Genomic DNA, 26,308 nt, shown 5'->3' on the forward strand with positions numbered 1-26,308 from the left:
AAGAAATTGGGAAGTAAAACAACCATAAGTGGTTACAAAATACATATTTTCCTTACAGTTATTATTACCATTATATTGAGCCACATTTTGCAGGAAAATAACTATTTACACCATCAAAAGCTTAACTCTTTTAACTAATTTATCAAAACATCTGTTTAAAATATCTTTGTTATATCCCCTACTCAAGAAAGATTCCACCAAAGTATTCATTTCCTGCTGAAAAATATCAGGTCTTCCACATAATCTATATGTACGTAACATTTCCCCATATGGTAAGGCATCCAACGTATGAGGAGGATGGCCACTGGTTCCATGTAAATAAAAATTAGTACCGTCAAATTTTCTATTGATCGAAGTAATAATTTTAGTACCATTAGAAATATCGAGAATAGCATCCAAAAATGGGACAAGAAGTCCCATTTTTAGACCATCAAAACTCATAGAAAATCTATTATGATTAATATCTTTAACAAATGCTTTAATGTCACTTTCATCAGCATCCACCAAGAATATTAGATCATCCACGAACCTATAATAAGATATTACATGGGTCTGAAAAATCTATGCTTGTATATTGTTTCTAGTTCAAATAAACCCATAAATAATTAGCATACATGGGGCAAAAGAAGCCCCCATGGCTGTACCCTGTAACTGATGATACAAAATCTCATTAAACTCAAAAAATTATGAGTCAAACAAAATGAAGTAACTCTATAATAAATGCTGTGACTGGATTGTCACCCAAAAAGGATCTAACAGCCTCAATGCCAAAAGGGTGTTTAATGTTGGTATAGAGGCTTTTAACATCAATAGTAAACCACGTCATCCTAGCATTTATTTTCACCCCTTTCATCTTATTCAGAAAATCAAAAACATCACAAATATATGATGGCAATTTGTATACAAAGGGAGCTAGAAATTGATGTAGAAAAATACCCAAATTATGCAAAAAATACAAAGAACCAGAAACAATAGGCCTCCCAGGGGGCCTAGACAGATTTTTATGTATTTTGGGTAGGCAATAAAAAAGAGCCATTTTTGAACCTTCTATCTGAAATTTCTTTTTAACATCAGTGGAACTAAAATAACCTAGCCTAACCCCTTTATTTAACAAATCTAAATATTCCTGAACTGATTTGAAATAAACATCTACAGATATAACTTTAAAGCTCAGTTTGATTTTCCTTGTGGGGGTTTGTGTGTCTCTGAGACTTTCTAGAATGTGCCACTGTTTTCAGTTGGAGAACTCTGAGGTTTACAGAAATACTGAGTTGTTACTGAAGGAATTTCCAGGAACCTACACCAGTTCCTGCTGTTCTGACTGAGGATGTGTGCCACTGCCTGCAATTTTCCAAATAGACAGCTGCCCCTAAAAAAAGGCAGATAGGATGTATAAAGTTCTTCCCCTTTTACATTTTTATATACTGTTCCCAAACTTGACACAGCAACTATAGCTTTAGTTGATCCCAGTGCTGCTAAGTACTTAGTTAATTCCAATACTACTCTTTCTAATAAGGATAGGAAAATGATTGATAAGTTTGGGGGCAAAAAATGTGTACTTGTACAACTTTGATTTTCAGAGTTTTGAATTGTCAGGCTCTTATATTAGCTTGTTCTGTTGAATTCTGAAATTGTGATGAATGTTTATCTGCAGTTTCTTCTGAGGAAAATCTGCTTTAAATAATATAGTTTCTTCTGTTGCACAGGTCACTTCTTCTGTACTGTGTGTGTGTATGATTCTGATTCTTATTCCAGGGCTATGGCCACTGGTACTGTTTTGAGGAGGTTTGCACAGTTGCATTCTCAGAACATCCCAGATGATAAAAATTTAAACTCACCTTTGGATAGAGATTGTGTTTGGCCCTCTGCTACAGAAGTGATCAAACAGTGTGATGGGTAAGCTGATCCAGGGAAGCTCTCAAGATTCTTCGACCCTTATTTTCCAAGGTTCAAAAATTGGCTTTGGACCTCCCAAATCCAAGGATAATCCAACAAGTCTGAGTGATTATTTCAAGGGACCTTGTCGCCCCCTCCCATCCGGGCCCATTTGGCAACAGTTTGAGACAAGTGGGTTCTGAAAATCATTCATCAATGTTACAGATAGCAGTGGGAGGAAAATTCATCCTTTCCAGGGAGTCATTCCTCATCCTCTAGATCAGACTCTGTTTCCACCATTTCTTCATCACATGCTGTCTCAGGGAGTGATGGAACCAGTTCCTCCTTCCCAACTGGGGAACGTTTTTTATTTGTGTATTTCTACTGTCAAAGAAATAAAATGCTTGACCAGTTCTGGATCCTTCTTCCTTAAAGCTGTTTGTGACTATGCCCAAATTATCAATTCAAAATGATGTCACTTTACAACTGTTACCTCTTCTTCCTTTAAGTTTCTTGGTAACACCAGACTTGAAACATGCTGATCACAGCTGTTTTCAACCAGACTTCAGACATTTCTTAGGTTTTGTGTGTCTGAGTCACAGTATCCGTTCTCCGTCTTACCCTTTTATCCAATGGACCAAGAGTGTTCAGTGTCTAGCTCCAGTTATAGCTCATTGCAGACTACAGAGTATCTACATTTTCCATATTTAGATGCCTTTCTTATCTTTGCAAAGTCTTGTTCAAAGTGTCCGGAATCTTTCTCTTTGCTGAGAGATCTCTTGCACAAGCTGGGATTCCAAGAAAACATTCAAAAGTCTTGGACTCCTTCACAGAGGGTTGTGTTGCTGGGATATCAACTAGACACCATAGTTCAAAAAATTTTTTCTTCCACAGGGAAAATAAAAAATCTTTATCTAGTTCTATGTGTAAGGCTTTCCAGTCAGACTTCGGTCAGTGCAAGGGAATACCTCAAGATGTTTGGTATCATGGTTTCTGTAATTCTCATGATACCCTTGGCAAGACTCCACATGAGATCTTAAGTGGTATCTGAAGTGTGTTTGGTCACAGCAACAGTACTCTTTGTCTTTTCTAATCCCAATGCAAGGGTTTGTCAGAAGAGAAATCATTTGGTGGAGACAAGCAGGTATCCTTAAATCCAGGTCACCCCTTCTCCCAAGCAGTCAGTCACCACAGATGCCTCTGACTTTGCTTGGAGAGAAGTTGCAGGAGGGATAAAAGGGCAGGTTGTGTAGTACACCAAGGACAGATGCAAGCACATACGTATCAAGGAGAGGCTTGCTCTGATCAAGGCACTCAACTCTCTGGATCATCTTTGGTCCCTGGGACTGCTTCAAGTTGTTGCAGACAATACCACAGTTGTGGTACATCAACAGGCAAGAAGGAAACTGTTGTACTCGCTCTGCAGACTAGCCATATTAGCTTGGGATATAGCTTCTCAGCACATTCTCACAGGCATCCTACATTCTGTATGAGCAAAATTGTATGGCAGATGAGCCGAGCAGGAAGGACTGGGGCAGACCCTCAGGAATAGAAACTAGGTCATGTGGTCTTCCAAGATTTGATCCCTCTGTATGGAATTTCTCAAGCAGACATCTGCCTCCTTTCAGAACAATAAACCATCAAGATTCTGTTCCAGGACTCCATGCAAGAAGGCCAGGAAGACTGATTTATTTTCTTTTTTCTTTATCTAATGTTCCTGTATGCTTTTCTACCCCTTCCACTAATATCCAGGTACTTCTGAAGATTCAGGAGTTCCCCAAGATCAATGTGTTTGACTCTCTCCTGGTCCAGACAGCCATGGTTCTCCTTTCTTTTTGGAAATGGCCAGGGGCAATTACTGCATGCTTCATTACAGACTGCATCTGTTCACATAAGAACAATGGTGTTTGGTACACCCCGATTTCCTTTTAGGCACCTGTTTACTGAGTATGTGCAGGAGGTACTAATAGAGGCAAGAAAGCCTGGTTCTGCAATATCATGCATTAGTGATTTGAAAAGGTTTTCTAATTGGTGCCAACAACATAGTCAGCACCTATTTAGGGCTAGTTGTTCTCTGATTTTACAATATTTGTGTGAGTTACTATACTGTGGCCATTCATATTCCTCTGTCAGAGTTCATTTTTCAGCATGTCTGCCCATGGAACCTCCTCTTTCAATGCAGGCTCATGTTAAAAATGTTTTTGAAAGGGTTTTTACGTAACAGGCCACCATGAAAACTGGTGGCCCCTCCTTTTGTTCTTCATTTTGTGTTGGAGAAGCTAACACTTGCTCTATTTGAATCAGCTAACCCTGCCTTACATGAGGTTCTTAACATGGAAAACAGTTTTACTAATTGCTGACTTCTGCAAGAAGGGTATCTGAGTCGCAAGTACTTATGGTGAGTCTGTCTTTCCTTTTCCATAGGGAAAGAGTTTCTTTGAGGACTAATCCTTCCTTATTTTTTGCTTAGTGGTACCACAGTTTACTTACTGTCCATCTCCCCGTTTTCTTTCCTTATCTTAAAAATGGGGTAGAAGTGATAACTCCATACCTTGGATGTCCACAGACCACTCCTCTACTACAGTGGCAGAACTAAATATTTCATATCTTCAGATCAATTGTTCATTTCTTGTGTAAGCAAGAAGGGATAACCTGTGTCAAAATGGGTAATTTCCAAGTGGTTGTCTAAAGCTATTACCTTTTGTTATAGTCACCTTAACAAATGTATTTCAGGCAGGGACAAGACCCACCCTGCCAGGGCCTTGGCTTCATCTATGGCTTTTTGGAAGGTGTTGGATTACAGAAATATTCTAGAAGCTGTTACTTGGTCCTCTGTACATATTTTCACTAAACACTATTAGCTTGGTTCGTCTTCTAGTTCCAGATTAGGCTTTGCTAAGGCCATTCTCCAGGAGCTTCTGGACTCCTCTTTCCACCTCCCAAATATTGTAAGTGAGGGTAGTCTGCATTTGTGTAAGTAAACTTGACATAATGGTAGATGTTCGAAAGATTACTACTGAAATAACTGGTTCCTCCCTCTATCCCCCCTTGTTTTTTTGGTGTGTTTTTTTAATGCCAGGGTGTGGATATTTACTTTTACTTTTTTTTTGTTCTCGCATTGTCAGGGCTCACCCTCCCTCTCTTATTTGGCAGGCAAGCAGTGATGGGCTTGGCACCCAAAGTTATCTTTTACTCAGCTCAGCTCAAGCTGCCTGACAGTTTGGATGAGTGGAATGAGCCCTGAAGCTTTGAAAACTGGCTGTCTGTTATGTTCCTGGGAGGATATAACCCATATAGCTAAGGCTACTGTAGCATTGGTCATTCAAATATCTACTGTTATGATAAGTTTACTTATGCAATTGTACTTTCCAAGGATAGAAGGTGTAAGTAGTACAGTTGCATTGTTATTGGTGGGTATCAGATTAATGCTGAAAAATGTCCAACTACTATCCTGTGGTAATTCCCATATTAATATAAATAGCATGTAAATGATGCAAGTTTTATATTTGAAATGCACATAAATTCCTCGGGTCTATATTATTTAATTGAAACTCATATTCTTTGAATACCTATTCATTGACCCCTATTCAGCAAACTACCCTTGTATCGAATACACAAATCAGCAAACGTTTTCTTAGGTAACTAGTAGGCCAACATACTGAGGAAATGGAGAAGGTAATATTGGATAACGTATCGTCAGAACTGGATAGGGGGACTTGAAACCATATATTACCATGCATATGTTGAAAACAGATCTGTTGCCACCTGTAACATTCCCAGAGGTAGGGGTCTCTAAATGCCCTATACACACCTGAATAAGCTCTCCGCTTGCATATCTGTATGACAGACTTTACAAGTTCAGATATTGTAGTCTTTCATAACTTAAAAATGTTCACATCCTTGGATGCCCAGTTCTATAACTATCATTAGCCAGTTGGTTGATATGATTAGAAAAACTCATAGCTGAATCTACCCATATACCCGGGTCCTTAAATGAGTCTACAGTTTCAATCACTGTGTGCTGTATTAAATATTCACCTTTCAGTTTGTCTTCCAAATTCATTATGCTTAGTTTTTTATTCTCCTGTGCCCAAATGGTCAATTTAGTCAAATTATTTTGCAGACATGACTTATCTGTAACACATGTAATCAGTTTACCCAATTTCAGGTTGTCAGCATATAGATTGTAGAACACCTCATATGAAAAAGTAAGGTCTGAAAGATACAGTCTAAACAAGTAAGGGCCTAGAACAGAGCCCTGTGGGGACACCTTGACTGTAACCAAGGATTTCACCTGTCCATTTGGTGTGTGATACTTACCACGTCCTATTTATAAGTCATGCAGCTATCCATCTTATCAACAGTACATCAATACCTAGTTGTACTAATTTATTGATCAGTGTTTTCTGCATGACCCTGTCAAATGCTGAAGTTAAATCTATATAAATCACATCACAGCACAATATTTCATTCATAGCTGTTATTATATTGTTATAGAACATCATGTTACAGGTGGTAATTGGTTCATAGGTTCACACTAGGCTATCTGCCCTAGGGCATTTATAAGCCTAGCCCAAAGTTTTGTGGCTTTCACCACCCCTTAAGTTTGAAAGGTACTGTGCCCATTAGTTTACCGTGCCTCTGTCCAGCAGTGACACTGAGGTGATCCCCGGGGTAAACCTGCGATCTCCCATCCATTGGTCAAGATTTCTCTTGAACAGGGCCAGCGAGGTGCTCTGCCTCACATGTACCGGGATTTTGTTCCACAGCATAGGGAGTCTCTGGGTGATGAATCTGTCCCTCCAGCACGTCCTATATATAACTGTGTTAAGGTTTAAGTCTCTTCCTCTTGTATTTCTTGTGGATTTAGATTTTTTGAGGTGGAGCATGTCCATCAATTCCAGGTTTGACATGGCCTTGTATGTTAGGCACAGGTCTCCTCTGAGCAGATGGTATGCGACCGAATAGAGCTGGAGTTCCTTCAGTCGGGCAGCATAAGACATATTTTTGAGACCCTTTATCCTTTTGGTGAGGAACTTTTGGGCCTTTCCAATTGCTGCAGGTGTCGGGTAAGATACATTCCGAATGGGGCATTGTACTCAATCATTGGTCTGATGAGTGATGAGTACAGGGGAACAATGGCCTCCCTTGATCTAGATGTGAATCCCTTCATGATCAGGTGGGCAATGTAGAAGGTTTTCCTAACTACCTTGGCAACGTGGGTGTCAAATGAAAGGTTACTGTCAACCTGGGTCCCCAGATCCCTGATAACCTCTTCTGTGCTTAGTGGATTGCCACCTATATGGTAGCTAGGGGTAACCTTGTTTTTCCTGAAGGGTATGACTAAGCATTTTTTGGCGTTTAACTTTAGGCCATGGCTCTGGCACCAGTTATCCGTTTCTATGAGACCCTTCTGGAGGATATCTGTGTCTGATGTGTTTTCAACTATGGCGCCCAGTTTGCAGTCATCTGCAAATTTAGTCAGCCATAATCCTCCTGTGTTTGCCTGTACTTCTGAAAAGTAGATGCCGAATAAGAGGGGGCCTAGGACTGAGCCCTGTGGGACACCACTTGTGACCGGCTTGGAGTCTGACATGGTGCCAGCCACTCTGACCCTGTGGGTTCTGCCACTTAGCCAGTTTGCAACCCATCTTGTGATGTATGGGTTTACATTTAAGTTGGTGAGTTTTTCTATGATACCCGAGTGGGGTATTGTGTCGAAGGCTTTTGCAAGGTCAAGGTAGGCTGTGTGGACTGCCTTGCCCTCATCAATGCCCTTGGTGACTGTTTCAAAAAAATCAACCAAGTTCAAAAGGCATGATCTGCCCTTGACAAAGCCAAACTGGGTTGGATCCAATGTCTGTAAGTCCCCTATGTCTTTATTTATGAGTTCCATTATGATCCTCTCCATAGCTTTGCAGACTAGGCTTGTCAAGCTGATGGGGCGGTAATTACCAGGGTCAGTGGAGGCACCGCCTTTGTGAAGTGGGACCACAGTTGCCATACGCCCCTCCTTGGGTACGTCTCCTGTGGTGAGGCTAAGATTAAACAGCTGCCCTAACAGCGGGTTTAATTCCTCATTGAGTTCGTGGAGCACACAACCGGGGACACCATCTGGTCCCATAGATGCTGTGTTTTTTGCCTTGGAGAGAGCAGTTTTCACCTGAGCATTTGAGATGTGTGGGAGGCTACAATCCGCTGGGATAGATATCTCCTTTGGGGAGGGGAATTTGCACCGAACCTGTCAGCCAGTATGTTGGCAATGTCTGTTGGTTCAGTGATTTTTATATCATTTTGAACTAATTCTGAGCATATCTGGGAGTTTCCTCCCAGGTTTCTAACATAGCTAAAAAGGCCTTATGATTGTCTTTTGAGTCCTTAGCGACTTTTCTTTCAAAATTTGCCTTGGATGATTTTATGAGCGATCGTAGTTTTTTACTTATAGTGATCAAGGGTGTCTTTCCTTTTAAGGATTTTGCTCTATCTTGTAGTAGCTTTCTCCTTTTATCGTAGAGCTTGTTAATGGCTGGGGTCCACCAGACTGGGCGCCTGCCTTTGGTGCAAAGAGTCTTTGTTTTGTTTGGGATTGCCTGATCCATGCAGTCCTGGAGGTGCTGATAGAAGGCATTTGTAAGTGATTCAGCTGTTTGGGTAATGGTTTCTGCTGGCTCGGGGGCCTTGAAGGAAACCACACCAGTCTTAAGAAGTGTGAAGTTGGCTTTTGAGAAGTTCTTCACTGTGGTCTTTTTTATCTGGGGTGAGATGTGGACTTCCAGTGAGATTAGTTTATGATCTGATCTCACCAATGAGGGGTACACCTCTGGTGCTGAACATTGTGTCCCCATGTTCGTGATGATGAGATCTAGTATATTTTCCTCCTCTCGTGGGGTGGTGACTAGTTGTTCCATGGCATTTGAGTTTATGAACTCCAGGAACCTTTGGGCTAGAGTGTTGGGGCTTGAGTAATGATCCCAGTCTATATTCGGGTAGTTGAAATCACCTAATATGATGGTGTTTTGGGGATGCATTTATCCGCTCGAGTGTTTTCAGGAAAGCTGTGTGATGTTCCTGAGTTTGAGAGGGTGGCCTGTAACATGCTACAAATAGCAGAGCAGTCTTTCCTACAGTTACCTGCACCTGGATGGTCTCCGATGACCAACCTGGAGGTGAGGGTATCCTTGATGAATATGGATACCCCCCTCCTTTCTTGGTGTGGTCTGGATTTTGGGGCCGGAACGCATGATATGAGGTAAAACCTGATAGTGCCGGGGTGCTCTCAGGAGCCTTGAACCAGGTTTCAGTCACAGCACAGACATCGATGTTCTCCATACTGAGAAGGGCTTCAAGTGCGTGCATCTTGAGGTTTAGACTTCTGGCATTGAGCAGCATTACCCTTAGTTTATTTTCTTTTTTGTGTTCTAGGGTGGTAGGTTTAGAATTTGAGCCTTGCCTAAAAAAGGCACTATGGGGGTGGCAAGAGCCTTTGCCAATATCCGGAAGCCCAGGGGTGACAGGTGCAAGCCGTCTCTTGCAAAGCAGCGTGGCTTGTCCAGCATGTCATCCCAGGCAGACCGACATTGGATCCCCTTTGAATGACACCAGAGATTAAGCCAATTATTAAAGTTGATCATCTTGTCTCTGTATTGTGGCATCATTCTTGGTGAAGGAAGGATACTGCTCAGGGTCAGGGTCATACCTGCCTGGGCTACATAATCAGAGAGCTCCTCTATGTCTCTTTTCATGTAGTCCAGGTGCCTCAGGTCATTCACACCAGCATGGACAATGACTGAGTCATACTTGTACTTGCTGTTGAGTGACCTGAGTGCTTGCGTTATGTGGAGGATTCTAGCGCCCGACAGGCAGCTTACTGTGACCTTCTCCTTACTCAATCTGGTGAGTGGGATGTCAGTGTGTCTGACTATGGAGTCACCTATGACAAGTGTGTCTGGCATTGTGTTTGGCCTTAATGGCTGTGACTGTTTGGCACACTGACTTTGTGGTCTATGTGTTGCATGTGTTGTGTCATGAGGTGGCAGTTGTTTGGGTGTCTGCTTTGGTGGCCTCTGCTGTTTTGGTAGATTTTTGATCAGAGCCTCCGAGTATGTCTTTGTGTGTTTATGTGTATGATTTGAAGTTGTGATAGTACTATGTGAGACTGGGTTTGTGGTGTGTGTGGTTTCCTTCTCCTCCTGTCTGGTCTTGCCAATCTTATGTTGAGAGAGCTCGGCCTCCAGTTTGGCTATATAGTTGCATCTCTCGCATGTATTTGTGTTTTGTGGGAGAAGGAGAGGGTTGTGTACATGAGGCAATTGTAACATTGCCTCAATATTCCCAGATTCACCAGCTGGGCAGGAGAGGACGCTAGCAACTGACCCTTCGACATGCTAGAAGGAGAGGACAAAGAACTTTCTGTTAATTGAGTTTGAAAAGACTCCGAGGGATGTGGGTGATTGAAAGAGGGGTTTTAGGCTGGTGGGGTACTATGTATAATAAAAAAGTGCTATATCAGAGTAGAAAGTACTTTAGGAGCAAGTGCAAGCTTCCCAGCTAGAGAATAGTCTCCTTAGGAATCAAGTATAGCTGGATCTTTCAGATAGAGAATAGGCTGTTTTGGTTAGAAGTAGTGTTCAAGAAGAGCTGTTCTAAGGGAAAAAATGAAGAGTTGGCTTTAGGTAGCCTGAATAGTTTAACCCCAATTAACCGCCGCTGCTCTTGTTGTGCTCCTGTGGCAACTCCGCGCTAAAACACGCTAAATCGCGCTAAGCGCGCTTTAGCGTGCTTTATAGCAGGGGGTTGAAAAGAGCTGGGAATTGACCCAAAATGGCCAATGGACTACTAGTTTCTGGCTGATACCACTCCAAAATGGACAAATAGGCTGCTCAGTGCTTCACACTCCCACTGGTAAACAAAGAAGCTTCCTTTCTTCCAAATAAGGATATGGAACAGTTACAGGAACCAAGACAAAGCCCAGAGATCAGCAAACTCTGATACTGGACTATTCTTGTTCAGTAAGGCGGGAAACAAGAGATATTTTTTTTTTTTTTTCAGAAACAGAGAAGAAAAACAGTCAATAAATGCTTTAAATGCTATAAATCGGCTAGTGCACTTGAGTGTATAGCCTACAGATACAATTTGCAACAATTGGAAACTTAAAGTGCAAAAAATCAGTTTAGACACAATAAATCAGTTTAAATGCAGTAGCAAACAGGCGAAAATGCAGTCGCTAGATAGTAAACAGTAGAAAAGCCACAAAAATTATACTTATATCAAGAAAAAGTCACACACTTGCTCTCTGCTGCTTGAATCACTCTGCAGGACACCACGAGGAGCTGTGCTGAGTTAATATCAAGCTAAAAAGGCGCGCTTTAGCGTGCTTTATAGCAGGGGGTTGAAAAGAGCTGGGAATTGACCCAAAATGGCCAATGGACTACTAGTTTCTGGCTGGTACCACTCCAAAATGGACAAATAGGCTGCTCAGTGCTTCCCACTCCCACTGGTAAACAAAGAAGCTTCCTTTCTTCCAAATAAGGATATGGAACAGTTACAGGAACCAAGACAAAGCCCAGAGATCAGCAAACTCTGATACTGGACTATTCTAGTTCAGTAAGGCGGGAAACAAGAGATATTTTTTTTTTTTTTTTTTTTTTTTTAATAGATCTATTTTCAACATATGCATGCTGATATATGGTTTCAAGTCCCAACCTATCCAGTTCTGACAATAAATTATCCAGTATTACCTTCTCCATTATTTTTCCACAAAATGAAAGTAGACTTAAGGGTCTGTATGATTCTGGGTTTGTCCTACTCCCCTTTCACTTAAAAACAGGTTTAATAAGTGCATGTCTCCAATCTTGAAGAATCTCCCCATATTTATATGACCTAGTGGAATAATAGATGTAATGGCAGTGTAAGTTCTTGCTTAAGTGTTCTCAGGTCATTGTTACTTATTCCGTCTCCTCCCTGCGCTTTGTTTGGAACCAGTTTGCACAGTTCTTTTTCAATATAATCTAATTTGATTCCAGTATCTGGGGTTACCTGGATGTCACTAGGACAATTTACCACCTCCTTTTGTGGAGCCAAACAGTTTTGCATAAGATTTTGTAAATATATCTTTAATCTGTTGTGCCTGAGAATAAATTTTAGAATCTGCACACAGTTTATCAGTTTATGTATCTTTACTCCTTCCACATTTTACACATCTATAAAAAGGTCTATGTTCAATATCTTTATATAAATGTTCTTCACATTTTTCTTGATCTTGTCTAACACTATGCTTAATCTGTTTGTCCAGCTCATTTATTTCACTTTTCAAAGTTGTAGTTCGACCTCTCTTCCATTTCTTATATTTTTGTCTCTCACCTTAATTAGGTATCTTGTTCTTATGGAAATATTACCCCCCTGATGTTGCGTGCCTAGATCCTGATATTAAACTTTTTTTTGACTTTTTGCACTCAATTTCTCTTTTAAAACTTTCCACATGCTAGCTGCAGTTTTTCCACTGAACACCTCACTCCAGTTAGTTTTATATAGTAACTGTTTTGCTTCCCTATAACCTGTAATTAATCTTCTGTGTATTGGCTTAGATTTCAATTTGTCAGAATTATCTAGCAACAAATTAACCTTTATGACTCCATGATCACTGCACATCAGTGGTGGTAAAACTTGACTTGAAGTTACACTAATTTCTTTGGTAACACAAACAATATCTAGTATATTCCATCCCGTGGTATTTTTTTTACAATCTGAAGCATTTGTTGTTCCTGAATATACTCTGAATAATTTCTTTACTAACGTTGTTGAATCAATATTATTCCAGTCTGTTTCTGGTAAATTTAAGTCCCTGGCTAATATTATTCTTCCCACCTGTTTCATGTAAGAAATGTATGAATTCCTGTAGGTCATCTGCACTTAACTTTGGTGATCTGTACACTCCAGCAATTGTTAATATGTTCCAGGGTTGTCTTTATTGTCAGTTACACAGTCTATAGTATTGGTGTTATTGGTGTAACACGTCATTGAATTAGTATCTGGGCACCATTCAGTTTTGATTTTTTCTTTTTGGTACCAAAAATCTGCTTGCCTTGGAATGAAAAGAAGGGAAGGCTCAGACACCTTTTTAAAGCTTAACTTCTCACATACTCAGAGGTGTCGGAAGATGCTGAAAGCTGAGGGGGGGGGGGTCCAGAGGGGCATGTAGTGACCTGAATACAGTATTTTTTTACTTTTTTCTTCTGTCAACTCTGATAAAAGATGTACACACATGTGTTGAATAGCTGCATATAAGGCCAAACTGTTGCATTAGTAATGATTCCACATAAATGTTGTTGTAAAATTATAAAAGACAAGTGTGACTGGGACATGTACTTTCACCTGAATGCCTGGCCTTTGGGTATACCATTCAGAAAGACTGCCTGTGTGCTAAAAACCTGAATGAGTAAATGAAAGGAGGCTAGAACTTTTGCAGTGTTAAACTCTGTTGTCTGTGTGTTATTTGGGCATTGCAACATTTGCACTACTACATGGTGGTGAGCAACAATTGTAATTTCTATATGGCATGGATTCTATGGTTTCATTCGGTTTCTCGCCATAGTCTAGACATCTTGATGTACACTTTATATTGTGAAAGTGTATATAGTGAAGACAGGTGGGCAATTTAAAAATTGTACAATGAACTGTCAGCACTATAGTCAGAAATAGACTAAAACCAGAGTCCATACTTCCATTTCCTGTTGTATACCCTAGTGTTGGGGACAATAAATGCTGGTTTCTGAGTTTGATTAAAAGAACACACCCATGTAGGCACAGCCACAGGCTTTGCTACTTAAATCTGCATTGAGTTTTCAGTCCAACTATTACTTCACCTTTCAAATAATATTGAAATAAAATGCAAATTTGCATGTAATCATTTTTGGTTGTAGAAAAGTACGGTCGTGTAGGTAAATTGACTATAACAGTTCAAATGATCTCTGGTGCAGTATCCTAAGCTATAAATGTTATATCCTGCAAAGATTCAGGGCATCTTCCACTCACCCAAACCATTAGCTTGAGCTGAGCTGGCTAAAAAGGGCAGGTTTGGATGCCAAGACCTTCAGCGCTTTCATGCCAAATGAGAGAGAGAGAGAGAGAGCCCTGAGAAGACATTGCTAGGAATAACCAAAAAAAAAGCCCACACACTGGAATAAAAAAGAATGGGGGACTGGAGGGAGTGGTTACTCTAGCAGTGATCATTTGAACATCTACTGCCATGGTAAATTTATTTACACAACTGTACTGTGTTCCTCATATTAATCATTTCTGTGATGGTCTAAGCTGTATGGGTAGATTACCATAGCTTAGAACAACTGGGAGGTAGAAGAAGAGTCCAGAAAGCCCTGGAGAATGGTATTAGCAAAGCTTGGACCTGGAGAAGGTATCTGGCTTGTTGTGCTTTATAAAAGTATGTAGAGAGGACCAAGTTGCTACCCTTCCCAAAAAGCTATAGATGAAACCAAGGTATGATAGAATATGGCTTGATCCTGGCTGGAGTAGTTTTGTTGCAGTGGGAATAACAAAAGGTAATAGTCTACTTTGACACAGGTTGTCCATTCTCCTTACGTTAAAAAGAAATGAACAACTGAGCAGAAGTTCTGAAAATTTTTGTAATGTCAAGACAGTACCTGAACTGTCTGTGGACATCCAAGATATGAAGTATCCTTTCTCCCTCATGTTGGGGCTCAGGGAATAACTGAGGGATATGGGTAGTTTGGCTTTAAGTAAATTTGAATGCCACTTTAAGCATAAAAGAAGGACTAGTACTCAAGGAAGACCTGTCCTGTGGAAAATAAAAAGGTTGGAACTACGATAAGGGCTTGCAACTCTGATATTCTTCTTGCAGAGGTCAGAGCAAGGAGTAAAGTGTTTTTCCATCTTAAGAACCTCATGTCAGACAGATAAGCTGATTCAAATGGAACAAGTTTTAGCTTCTCTAACGCAAAATGTGCCAAAAAGGAGCCACTGTTTTTCGGAGGTCTCTTATGCAAAACCCTTTTAAAAATACACTGGCATGGGGATTCCTTGAAAAGGGGTGATTCTATGGGCAGACATGCTGAAATGGCAAACAAATGAACATTTATGTAGTAGTAAGACATGCAAATAGAAAGGCAACTCACAAGTATTGTAAAACAATTAAACACTACTCTGAATGGGTTCAGGTTATGTTTTTGGAACCACCTAGAAAACCTTTTCCATTTTATAATATATTATTTTTCTAGTAGAGGGACTTCTTGTCCCCATTTAGTGTCTTCTGCACATCCTCTGTAAACAAGTCCCTAAGATTCAGCCAGTCAGTTAAAGTTGTTTTGAGTTTGGGATGTATAAAATGACCCTGTTTTTCTTTCTTTTTTAAACAAGAAACATTGTTATTAAATTATCACTTACAACACAGATAATCATACATTTATATAAATGAAAAGAAATCATATTGACATATTTTCAATTGCAAACATTATACGTCACTTATCTATCCAGTCAGTCAAATATTACAAAGCTCATTTAATTCCTGCCTTCCCTTATTCCGTCTTCATAACATTATTCTGCATGTATTTTTCCATGTAATTTGTTCCTACCCTTTTCTAAAACATCCACTTCAGTTGTTTTATCTCCGTTACTATATTTACTACTGTCAAAAAACAAACCAAAAGGTTCCGAACCAGCAGGTGTAAAACTCCAAAGGTTTCTTAGGAAATGTAAAAGACCTGGTCTGAAGAAGTCTTCCTACTAAGGGAGACGAAAAGTGCTGTACTTTTACATTTCCTAATAAACCTTTGGAGTTTTACACCTACTGGTTCGGAACCTTTTGTTTTGTTTTTTGACTGTTTGTTTTTCTTCAGTTTTGGAACTATATTTACTACTAGTAGTACAATTGGTTTAGACTTTGATTTCCATTTTCTAGTAAATGCTTTTTGGCAGCCACCAGAATTAAACTCAGCAAGGCCTTACTATGTCTAGGCAATTCTGATTCTGTATCGCAGATAAAAAAAAAATAAAACAATTTCCTTAGTTACACCAATTTTCTCACCCAGTATTTCTGATAGAGTAGCCTGCAGGGAAGTCCGAAAAATATGTTCCTAATTACCTCTTTCATCTTTGTTCTTGTGTGACTAGATCCATTGTGTGAGAAACCTGTGGTAATTGCCCATAGCCAATTCCCAAAAATGGGATAAACAGTGTTGCTCGGGCTAGAAGGGAGTCACCACAGTGATCTTGGGGGATTCCTTCTGAATGTTGAGAATTAACCTGAATATCAGAAAGGGAAGAAAAGCATAGAGGAATATTCCTGTCCAAGGAAAGGAAAAGACGTCTGTCTTCCAGGCCTTCTTGCATGCAGCCGTGGAACAGAATTTTGCCGGCTGATTGTTCATTGGGAAGGCAAAAAGGCCTACTTGAAGAACTCCCCAGAGATGAATCAGATCTTGGAAAACCTCCTGTCTAGTTTCCATTCATGAAGGTCTACCTTTGTCCTGCCCAGTTTGTCTGCCACACAGTTTTACTCCGACACAAAGTAGGAAGTAGGCTGAGATTCTTCAAAGGAGGTAAGACCTAGTTTTCCCTTGCTTTATGTGCCACATCAATCACTGTGGTATTGCCCGTAACAACTTGAAGTGGTCCTGGGGACCAAAGGTGATTTAGAGAGTTGAGTGCCTTGCCAAGGCAAACTTTGTGCTCGTGTCTCTTGTCCTTTACATTTATGTCCATGTGCCTGTGTTTGTTGTCCCAGATACCTTGCACTTTTATCCCCCTAGCAAAGTACAAGGTAATTGTGGTGACTGACTGTTTTGGAGCTGGGGGGGGGGGGGGTTGGATTCAGGGTGATGCCTCCTTCAAGTGATTTCTCTTCTCACACAACCCTGAACTGAAATCTGAAAAGATAACCGGTATTGGTGCTGGGACCAAAGAAACTTCAGATACCATTGTATCTTTCTCATTTGTAGTCTTGCCAGAGGCATCATGAGAACCATAAATGCCATGAGACTTGGGATACTGAGGTATTCCCTCCCTTGCCCATTAAGGGGTCCCAAACAGTCACAGAAGACATTGCTAACCCCAAGTCCATAGTGGCTGTATGTGTAACACCGGAAGGATCAGGGGAAAAAACCTAGAATAGCATCAAATGTAGATATATTTTTTTCTATGGTAGAAAAGCTATACTGAGGTTCTCTTGGAATCCCAGCCTGCATATGAGCTCTCACCAAAGGAGGAGATTCCTGACATATTGAAAGAGTCTGCAAAACATCTAAATATGGAAAAACGTGGCTACCATGTAGCCTGTAATTGTGCTATAACTGGAACTAGACACTTTATGAACACTGTTGGGGCAGTGGATAGCCCAAAGGCAGAGAACAGATAGGGATCCAGCTACATAAAATCTTAAGAGTTATTTGAAGCCTTAATGGATACCATTGTGATAAGCATATTTTAAATCGAAGGTTACCAAAAAATCTCAAATGGGTATGAAGGTGCAAGAGACTGTGTTGTAAAAGGATCTTGAACTTGGGCACCATCACAAACTGGTTTATAAAAGGGTCCATAACTAATCTACAGGCATTTCTTTTTTTGGCATCAGAAATTCTTTAATAAAAATCTCTTCCTCACTGGGAAATGGGAACTATTTCTATTACTCTCTCCCAGTAAAGTATGTGCTGTTGGACAGGAGGGAACAGAGGGGTTTGGTCTGGGGATGTGGAATAATACTGTGCAAAGGCAGGATCTCTTCCCACTGAGTCAGCCTCAGAATCCATTTGTTTGAAACGGCCTTTTGCCAAAGAGAGAGAAGTGGAGAATCTGGCTTTCGGGAAGGGATAACAGACTGCCAGGGCTAGAGGTGAGATGAGGCCCCTAACATACTCATTCTGACTTTCTTTTGCTCTGGGGGGGGTCCTGCTTTCTTTTAGGGAACCTCCCCACCATTGTTTTTTAAGGCCTGCTTATCAGCATATTGCTGAGACTGTTTTTGTTTTGTTTTCTTGCTACAGTTGGACAAGGGAGCAAAATAACCTTTGGAAATTTTAGACAGGGAGGGATAAAAAAAATCTGAGAGATTCCCTGTGTATCAGCGTAACCTTCTTGTCACATTTTTGACAACTTTAGCAACTGTAGGAGTAAACACTGTATCCAAAGGTGAATTTAACAGCTCATTTATTTACATCCTCTAGGAAGTTCTGAGAATGAAACCAGGCAGACCTCCTCAACACAGTAACAAGGGCAGCCTCACGATATATAGAATCTACAGTCATAAACACACTTTAACGTGTTTATATTACGCTGTCAAACTCAAACTGTCGACAGCGTAATAATCGACACGAAAATGTCGAAACCCCCGAACATCGAACACACACACAAAAAAAAAAAAACACCCAAACACAACACAAATTGCTCTGCACCCCCACACCCCCCGCTACTTAAATATACCAACTCCTAGATCGCACAATATTGCAGTAAACAGACATCTCCCCTTACGGAGATTTCCGTTTACACACGCAGTGACTTTCCGTTCGACATTTTGGTGCAGACAATATCAGCTTCAATATTGTCGGCCTTCAACAGGGTGAAGTAGACCCACTTTAACTATTGACCTAAAAAAATGACACACAGCAGATTTTTCCTCACAGGAAGGAACTGCAGATAAAATATTCCTCATATATTCACAGTTATTCACAAACTTTAACATATGCACCTGACAGCTAAAAATGATAAAAATTAACGTTATAGACACAAACACTTTTCCCCAAAGTTAAAATATCTTTTATACCATCTTTGTCAAAAGAGGAAGGATTAGAGTTAAAATGTTTGGCAGCAACTAAAGCTATAGCTGGTGGGTCATGTTTGGGAATAGTGTATAAAAACTTAAAAGGCTGAGTAACTTTATACATTCTGTTTGCCTTTTTAGGGGCAGCAGGCTGAGTATCAGGAAAACTGCAGGCAGTGACACACACACTTCCTTCAAAGCTGGCAGAACTAGGTTAAATGGGTGAAGGTTCTGGAAATTTCTTCTGTAACAGCTGATAGTATTTTCTAGTGTGACTGGGAAACCTCAGTGTTCTCCCACTGAATACACCTGCATATTGTGAAAATAGTCTAGGAGAAAGAGAATCACTCATAGGGAGATTCAGGTAACATGCTCTCCGAGTCTGAATCAGAATTCTGAGGTGGGGGAACTGTACCTGTTCCGTGACATTCCTGTCTGGATTTAATTTCTTGAATCTCTTCAGGAAAGGAGAAATTACTTTTTCTTTTACCAGAAACCACCTGATAAGAAAGGTCAATAGCATGTACAAGACCCTGAGCTGGACTTTATACTACTGCTGTCCAGTGAAGCTGGAGGATGAGAAGCTGTACATTTAGTTTTCTGTTTCTTTTTGACAGGAAAAGTAAGGCAAACACATTTTTTTATAGAAGCAGTAGTTTCCTCAGGGATGGGCCCAACATTCTAGTTAAGCAAGGGACACTTCCCCCATCCCTTCTTGCAACACCAACAAAAGGGGTTCTCCCATGCCCACTAAGGGGAGCTCAGTAGCTCCAGAGGACATCTCTAACACCCAATAGTGGCTGTATTTGCCACACAGAGGGATCTAGGGAAAAAAAGAGTTATTTGAGGAACCAGCTTGGCCACAGCAGTGTTTCTCACCTGCATCTGAGACAAATTACCAGCGTGCTGTGGTGGCAAGCACATTTATTGAGCCATCACTTAAGACATAGGCAAAGATTCATTTAAATAAAAGAAAACAAAGCTATTACATGATAGAACAAAATCCATAAAAGGGAAGTCACCCCTGATCATTATTAGTAAAAAAATACGAGCACTCATAAAATCAACTAAGGCCAATTTTGAGAGAAAAATTGCCATGGATTCAAAGGACAATCATAAGGCCTTTTTCAGCTATGTTAGGAACCTGGGTGGAAACTCCCAGATATGCTCAGAATTAGTCCAAAATGATACAAAAATCACTGAACCCACAGACATTGCCAACATACTGGCAGACAGGTTCAGTGCAAACTTCACCCCCTAAAGGAGAGATAACTATCCCAGCCGAGTGTAGCCTCCCGGACATCTCAAATGCGCAGGTGAAAGCTGCTCTCTCTAAAGCTAAAAACACAGCATCAATGGGACCGGATGGTGTCCCCGGCTGTGTACTAAATGAGGAATTAAACCTGCACATAAGGCAGCTGTTTAATCTCAGCCTTACCACAGGATACGTGCCCAAGGAGTGGCGACGGCAACTGTGGTCCCACTCCACAAAGGCGCGCCCACGGACCCTGGTAATTACGCCCATAAGCTTAACAAGTCTAGTCTGCAAAGCTATGGAGAGGATCATAATGGAGCTCATAAACAAAGATATAGGGGACTTGCAGACATTGGACCCGACCCAGTTTGGCTTCGTCAAGGGAAGATCATGCCTTTTGAACTTGGTCGACTTCTTCAAACAGTCACCAAGGCCATTGATGAGGGAAAGGCAGTCCATACAGCCTACCTTGACCTTGCAAAGGCTTCGACACAATACCCACTCGGGTATTGTAGAAAACTTACTAGCTTAAATGTAAACCCATATGTCACAAGATGGGTTGCAAACTGGCTTAAGGACAGAACCCACAGGGTTAGAGTTGCTGGCGCTGTGTCAGACTCCAAGCCGGTCACAAGTGGTGTCCCACAGGTATTGTTTGGCATCTACTTCTCAGAAGTACAGGCCAACATGGGAGACTTTGACAAAGTTTGCAGACTACTGCAAACTGGGCGCCATAGTGGAAAGTGCATCGGACACGGATATCCTTCAGAAGGGACTCATGGAAACAGATAGCTGGTGCCAGAGCCATGGTCTGAAGTTAAACGCCAAAATGTATAGTCCAAAACAAGGTAACCCCAAGCTACCATATAGGTGGCAATCCACTAAGCACAGAAGAGGTTATCAGGGACCTGGGGACCCAGGTTGACAGTGGCCTTTCTTTTGAGCTAAAGTGGTTAGAAAGACCTTCTACATTGCCCACCTGATCATGAAGGGATTCACATCCAGATCTAGTGAGGTCATTGTTCCCCTGTACTCTTCACTTATCAGACCAGTGATCGAGTACAATGCCCCATTCGGGATGTATCTCACCCGACATCTGCAGCAATTGGAGAGACCCCAAAAGTTCCTCACCAAAAGGATAAAGGACTCCAAAATCTGTCATATGCTGCCAGATTGAAGAAACTCCAGCTCTATTCAGTCGCATACCGCCTGCTCAGAGGTGACATGTGCCTGACATACAAGGCCATGTCCAACCCGGAATTAATGGACATGCTCCACCTCAAAAAATCCAAATCCACCAAAACCACTAGAGCAAGCGAATTAAACCTTAGCACGGATATAAATAGGACGTGCTGAAGGGATAAATTTATCACTCAGAGACTCCCTATGCTGTGGAATAAAATCCCGGTCCATGTGAGGCAGAGCACTGACTCTCTTCAAGAAAAATCTAGACCTGTGGATGGGAGATGAGAATCATCTCTGTGTCACTACTGGACAGAGGCACAACAAACTAATGGGTACAGTAATTTTTCATATAAGGGCTAGGCTTATAAATGCCTTAGGGCAGATAGCCTAGTATAAACCTATGAACCTATGAAACCTATGTGAGTAACTTCTACTAGCTAAGAATTTTGAGTAATGATCTTTGAGATATAACAAAATATTTATTGATAATTACTCTGAGTGTTGCCTGAGCACCACTAAACACTCCAAAATATTGTTTCTTTATGGTCAAAACCACCACCCCTCCCATGCACTGGTGTATTGTAATCACTTGAAGCTGCTGTTTTCCTGATGGGATGAATTTGCACAGAAATGCCTCCTGCTAGAATTAAATAGGTACATTTGCCACCAGTCTCTCTCACAGGACCCGCCAGTTATAGCTTAAAGCAATTAAACTGGCTTGAACTGCACAACTACCCAAGATACTCGCAACTAACTACAGCACACGCACTATTTCATCATACAAAAAAATGCTCTACACTTCAAAACTTATTACTGCCCTACTGCCCAGCAAGGGACCTCCATTCTAGTAAAAAAAATTCTTGTTGCTTACAAATAAGTCAAATGTTGCAGAAGACTCGCTCTATTCCCAATGCATTGCAAAACTCTGGAATAGTATCCCCACACAAATAAAACTCACTGACAAACTCAGTAGTTTTAAACTACTGCTTAAACAACATTTTAACAAATCCTGGTCCTTCACATGCTCATCACAAGTTTAAGACTTTGTGTTCACCGTACGATATTCTCCAAATACATACTCTCAACCTCTCACTAAAATGACAAAATAATTTGTATACATGACTGCTGCCTGTACAATCCACTAAGTGCAGATGGGCTTTCTCTTTAGTAAATTTCATCTCTGTTATGGGCTTTTTCTTTAGTACCTTCCAACTCTGTAAAATCTTAGAATGTATAAATGTAACTACTGTTTGCGTGTAAGTATAAATAGAAATATAACTACTGTGTTTAACTGGAACTTAGTATAATGCATTGTAAGCAAATTGAGCTTTTCTCCCAGGAGTTCCACTGAAAATGGGTATTAACCAGTCAGACTTTCCTGTTAAAGACAAAATGAAAGGATTTGTTGAGTAATTTTTGCTGAATTTTACATTGACAGCTATTAACTGAAAAAAGTAATATTGCAATAAAATGAATAATTATTTTCCCTGAATAGCTGTGAATACATCTCAACCTCTTAGAGCAAGAAATCTGGTTAAAGCATGAAATAATAGTGTGACAAAAGTAGACAGATTTTAAATATTGCTCTTATAAACTTAAAAAGTTACTAGAATAACAGGATTTGTGTTGGCATACATTTTCCAAAAGAAATGAAATCTGAAACTCAAATGCTTGTCATTTAGGGTTTTGCCAGAAAACCACACATTTTATGAAGAAAACAGACCTAAAAATATGAGGTAAAAATCTGGACATTCTGCAAACATTTGTACAGTTGAGAGGTATGCATGCTTTAAAGTTTAAAGAAATGTTCTCTGAAGCAAATCTCCCTTATGTAGTAGTCTGGTTTTGAACCCTCTACACACACACACTCATGCCCATATGTACTCTCACATACTGCCCCTGTTCCCTAGCACATTTTTCTTTATTTAAAAAAAAAAAAAATTCTGAGACAGGAACTGGGAGCACAGTTCGTGACTTTAAAATTTGGGGGGGGGGGGCTTGAACCCCCACCCCATATGGTTCCGGTGCTTTTGCACATACTTTGCAGATAAATTTGCTTCTGCCTGCATGACCTACCATATGCAAAAAATCTGAATGTATTGCAGGCTGCAAAGAAGAAAAAAGTGTCCAGTGTACCCAGCTATAACCCTCTCTCTCTCTCTTTTAGCACAACAATACTGATTTGGGCAGTTCTAACCTGGAGGGGGAGGGGGGTCATGAAAAATGGTAAATGTATTGATATTTTACAAGTAAAATATTTTATGATTTTCTTCTCTAAATGTCAGAGAAAACTTTGATGCAACATTTAAGTTGTCTTATTATATAAAATTGTTTAAACAACCAGCATTACACACCTGTGTCTTTATTTTGGTAATAAGTTGAAAATAATGGTCTTTTATGTGATGATGACATGGTTTGCCTGAACACACAAGTTTCAATAAAATTGTCCCACTTTGGGCATCTAAAAAGATGGGAACCCTAATAAGTGACAAGTTAGAGATTCACAGATTATTACTAGACTAACAACCCGGGGCCCCTTAATTAGCCTATTTTCCTGAAAGAATAATGATGTCCTGTCACATTTAAGTGGTGTTTCTGTAACTGTAATAGATTCATACAAAGTAATGCTGGTCCTACACAGAACTACTGATTTGTTATCCTCAAAGATCATTGTTTTGATGGTGTTAGTATGCTGCAATATAACAAATCAAAGGGTAGCTATACAACAGAAGTGGGGAAAATGTATTCTATGAAGGTATTTGTAGCACTGTTTAAAAGTACCTTTCACGAATTCATGAACAGATGGTTCTGTTTTTCATTGTGTTTGTAAAAATGCTTTATTAAAAATAGCAATCACATTAGCACAGTTCTCCAATATTCAGGATTAGAGTCTAAGTGCTGCTGCAAACACTAGTGAGTAGGTGCATTTTTAGCCTGCTTTCCTGTTGCCGTTTATGAAGTCGTACATGCTTTTTTTTTTTTGCTTAAATAAGTATAAAGCTCCAAGGATGACATTTCCAAACTCAGGACATTACAATACAAATACGTTTATGCGTGTTTTTCTTTTTAGGGCCCTAAACAGCAGTCAGATTGAAGCCATGGGTATTGACATGTTGCCGGGATACGAGGATCCTTACCATGGACGTCCAGTCACCAGAGGTGAATTGGGCTGCTTTCTTAGCCACTATATAATTTGGAAAGAGGTAAGGAAAGCCAAAGAACACCATGGATATGCCATAATGCTTAATTGTCTTGAGGGGGAGGCAAGTGTAGCAAATTGTAGAGGATCCCACATATGTAGGTCTTTTAAGCTTGCTCAAGTTTTACAGACTGCATTTGGAAGTTAGGACGGGCTTGAAAACTTAGCATTTTATGCATTTCTGGGTATAGAGAATAATAAAACATATTTTAGTTCTGTACTCTGTTTTCTTTTTTTTTCACACAACCTTGCTGTGATACTAGTTTTTCCTAGCCAACATCCTAGGATTTTCTTGCACACATGGGGTACCTGTATCAGTAGGTTTTCCTTCTGTGTTCCCCCCGCTAACTTGAGAGTACAAAGCTCATCGTGCAAGCATCTTTTTAAAGGTAACACATCTACTTTCAGCTAACAGGAGAGGGGTGCATCAGGGAACTGAGTCCGTCTTTAAGCATTTGTGCATTGTACACTGCATATTTAAAAATTCGTGCTACACCTTCATAAGGGCATTCTTGACACTGTATATATGAGTATCTTGTTTGTGTTCCCTTGCAGGCATAACTAGGGATGTTATTCGCGTTTCACTGTTGCAGTCATCACACTTGGGTTATCCTGCCAGGGTAAATCTCAGTCGATCCGAATACTAGAGGCTTAGTATTTCTGCGTCGGTTGCTGTCACTTCAAGACTGACGTCAGGTCATCAGTGGTATAAAAACAGGCAGCAGACGCCATTACATCAGTCTTTCTTGCCGAGGAGCCCGAAGCAGAAGCAGTTTGCACAAGTGCCGGTCGGCCGCTACCTGAACTTTCATTTCCAAAATTGAATCATCTTGAAGTCTTCTAAAGCTAAGTACCCCATTTGGAATCCTTTTTTCTTGCTCTAACCAATGTCAGAAAAAGTTAACAATTTTCTCGCCTGTGGAAAGCAAATACCACACTAAGATTTCCATTCTTACTGCGTCACCTGTTTAGGCCCACACCACAACGTACCTCGCTACCGGTTTTGTGCTTTGTTCATCGCCCAAACTATTCATCATCAGGCCCTTATTGTAGCCAAATACTTTCACTCTCGATCTCCGTATTCTGAAATGGCTTTGGTAAGCGATCCGGCTACTGATCTTCTGAAAAAACGTATGGATAAAGATAGAGACACAAAACTGCCAAAGACACTTCTATTAATCTAGTCGCCAGTTTGCTGGTACTCATTGAGGTGCTTTTGCAGCCCCTGATGCCTGCTTCAGTGGATTTATAGGCCACTACTGAGACCCATTGGAGTATGCCACGAGACACTTCCTTGACTACGGAACCTGCGGATGTCTCTACCTTGGATGGGTCCGGAGCTGCTGTGCAGGCACCGGCTTCTGAGTACATTCTTCGTGCTACCAGTATTCGACACAAACCGACGACTTAATTCGTGTCTTCAGTTCTTTCTAAAACTACTGAGTTTCTAAGGCCAAGAGTATGAGCTACGCCTAAAAAGATGACCCAAACTCAAGCGGCTGCTTCCTTGACACAATCCCAGATGCTTAAAATGGCGGAAGATCTGATCATGCTGATTATGGGAAGCCAGCCTTCCCCTGCTAAAAGAAAGAGACTTGTCCCCAGCAGCTTTATCTAACCAAGAGTCCGACCACTCTGAGGTTTCCGATTATGAAGACATGCCCTTATCTGCCTATGAGGATTCATGTGCAGAGGCATCCATTCCTTCTGCCTCCCCTCCAGAGGATTTTTCTTTTGGTGAAACCCTACATACTTTGAGAGAGCATTTCCATTGGGAATGCCAGGATTATCCTCAGTCCAAAAAGAGACTCTGGGAATTTTTAGACTTAACACAGCCTAGACCCTTAGCTATTCCTCCTGTTTTGGTTGTTGTGGATGATGTCTTTATGGAGTCCAGTCTAACTCCTGATACTTTGCTCCCTGCTCCCAGGAAACCTGACAGGTACTACAGAGTCCCTGACTCTCACAAATTTCTTCAAAAATCCTACTGCTGACCCAGAAGTCATCTCCC

At 40.7% G+C, this 26,308-nt stretch overlaps 1 protein-coding gene across 2 annotated transcripts in view; it reads left to right on the top strand.

Moving 5' to 3' along the window:
• Positions 1-26,308, top strand: part of COLGALT1 (collagen beta(1-O)galactosyltransferase 1) — a 1,137,248-nt gene that overhangs the window by 861,077 nt on the left and 249,863 nt on the right. For both annotated transcript variants that reach the window (XM_044084453.1, XM_044084454.1), the window contains exon 9: positions 24,169-24,301. In XM_044084453.1, coding sequence (XP_043940388.1) covers positions 24,169-24,301 — 133 coding nt within the window. The remainder of the gene's footprint in view (positions 1-24,168; positions 24,302-26,308) is intronic.

This window comes from Protopterus annectens, chromosome 9.part0 (genome assembly GCF_019279795.1).
Source record: "Protopterus annectens isolate FY-2018-M chromosome 9.part0, PAN1.0, whole genome shotgun sequence".
Taxonomy (NCBI): domain Eukaryota; kingdom Metazoa; phylum Chordata; order Ceratodontiformes; family Protopteridae; genus Protopterus; species Protopterus annectens.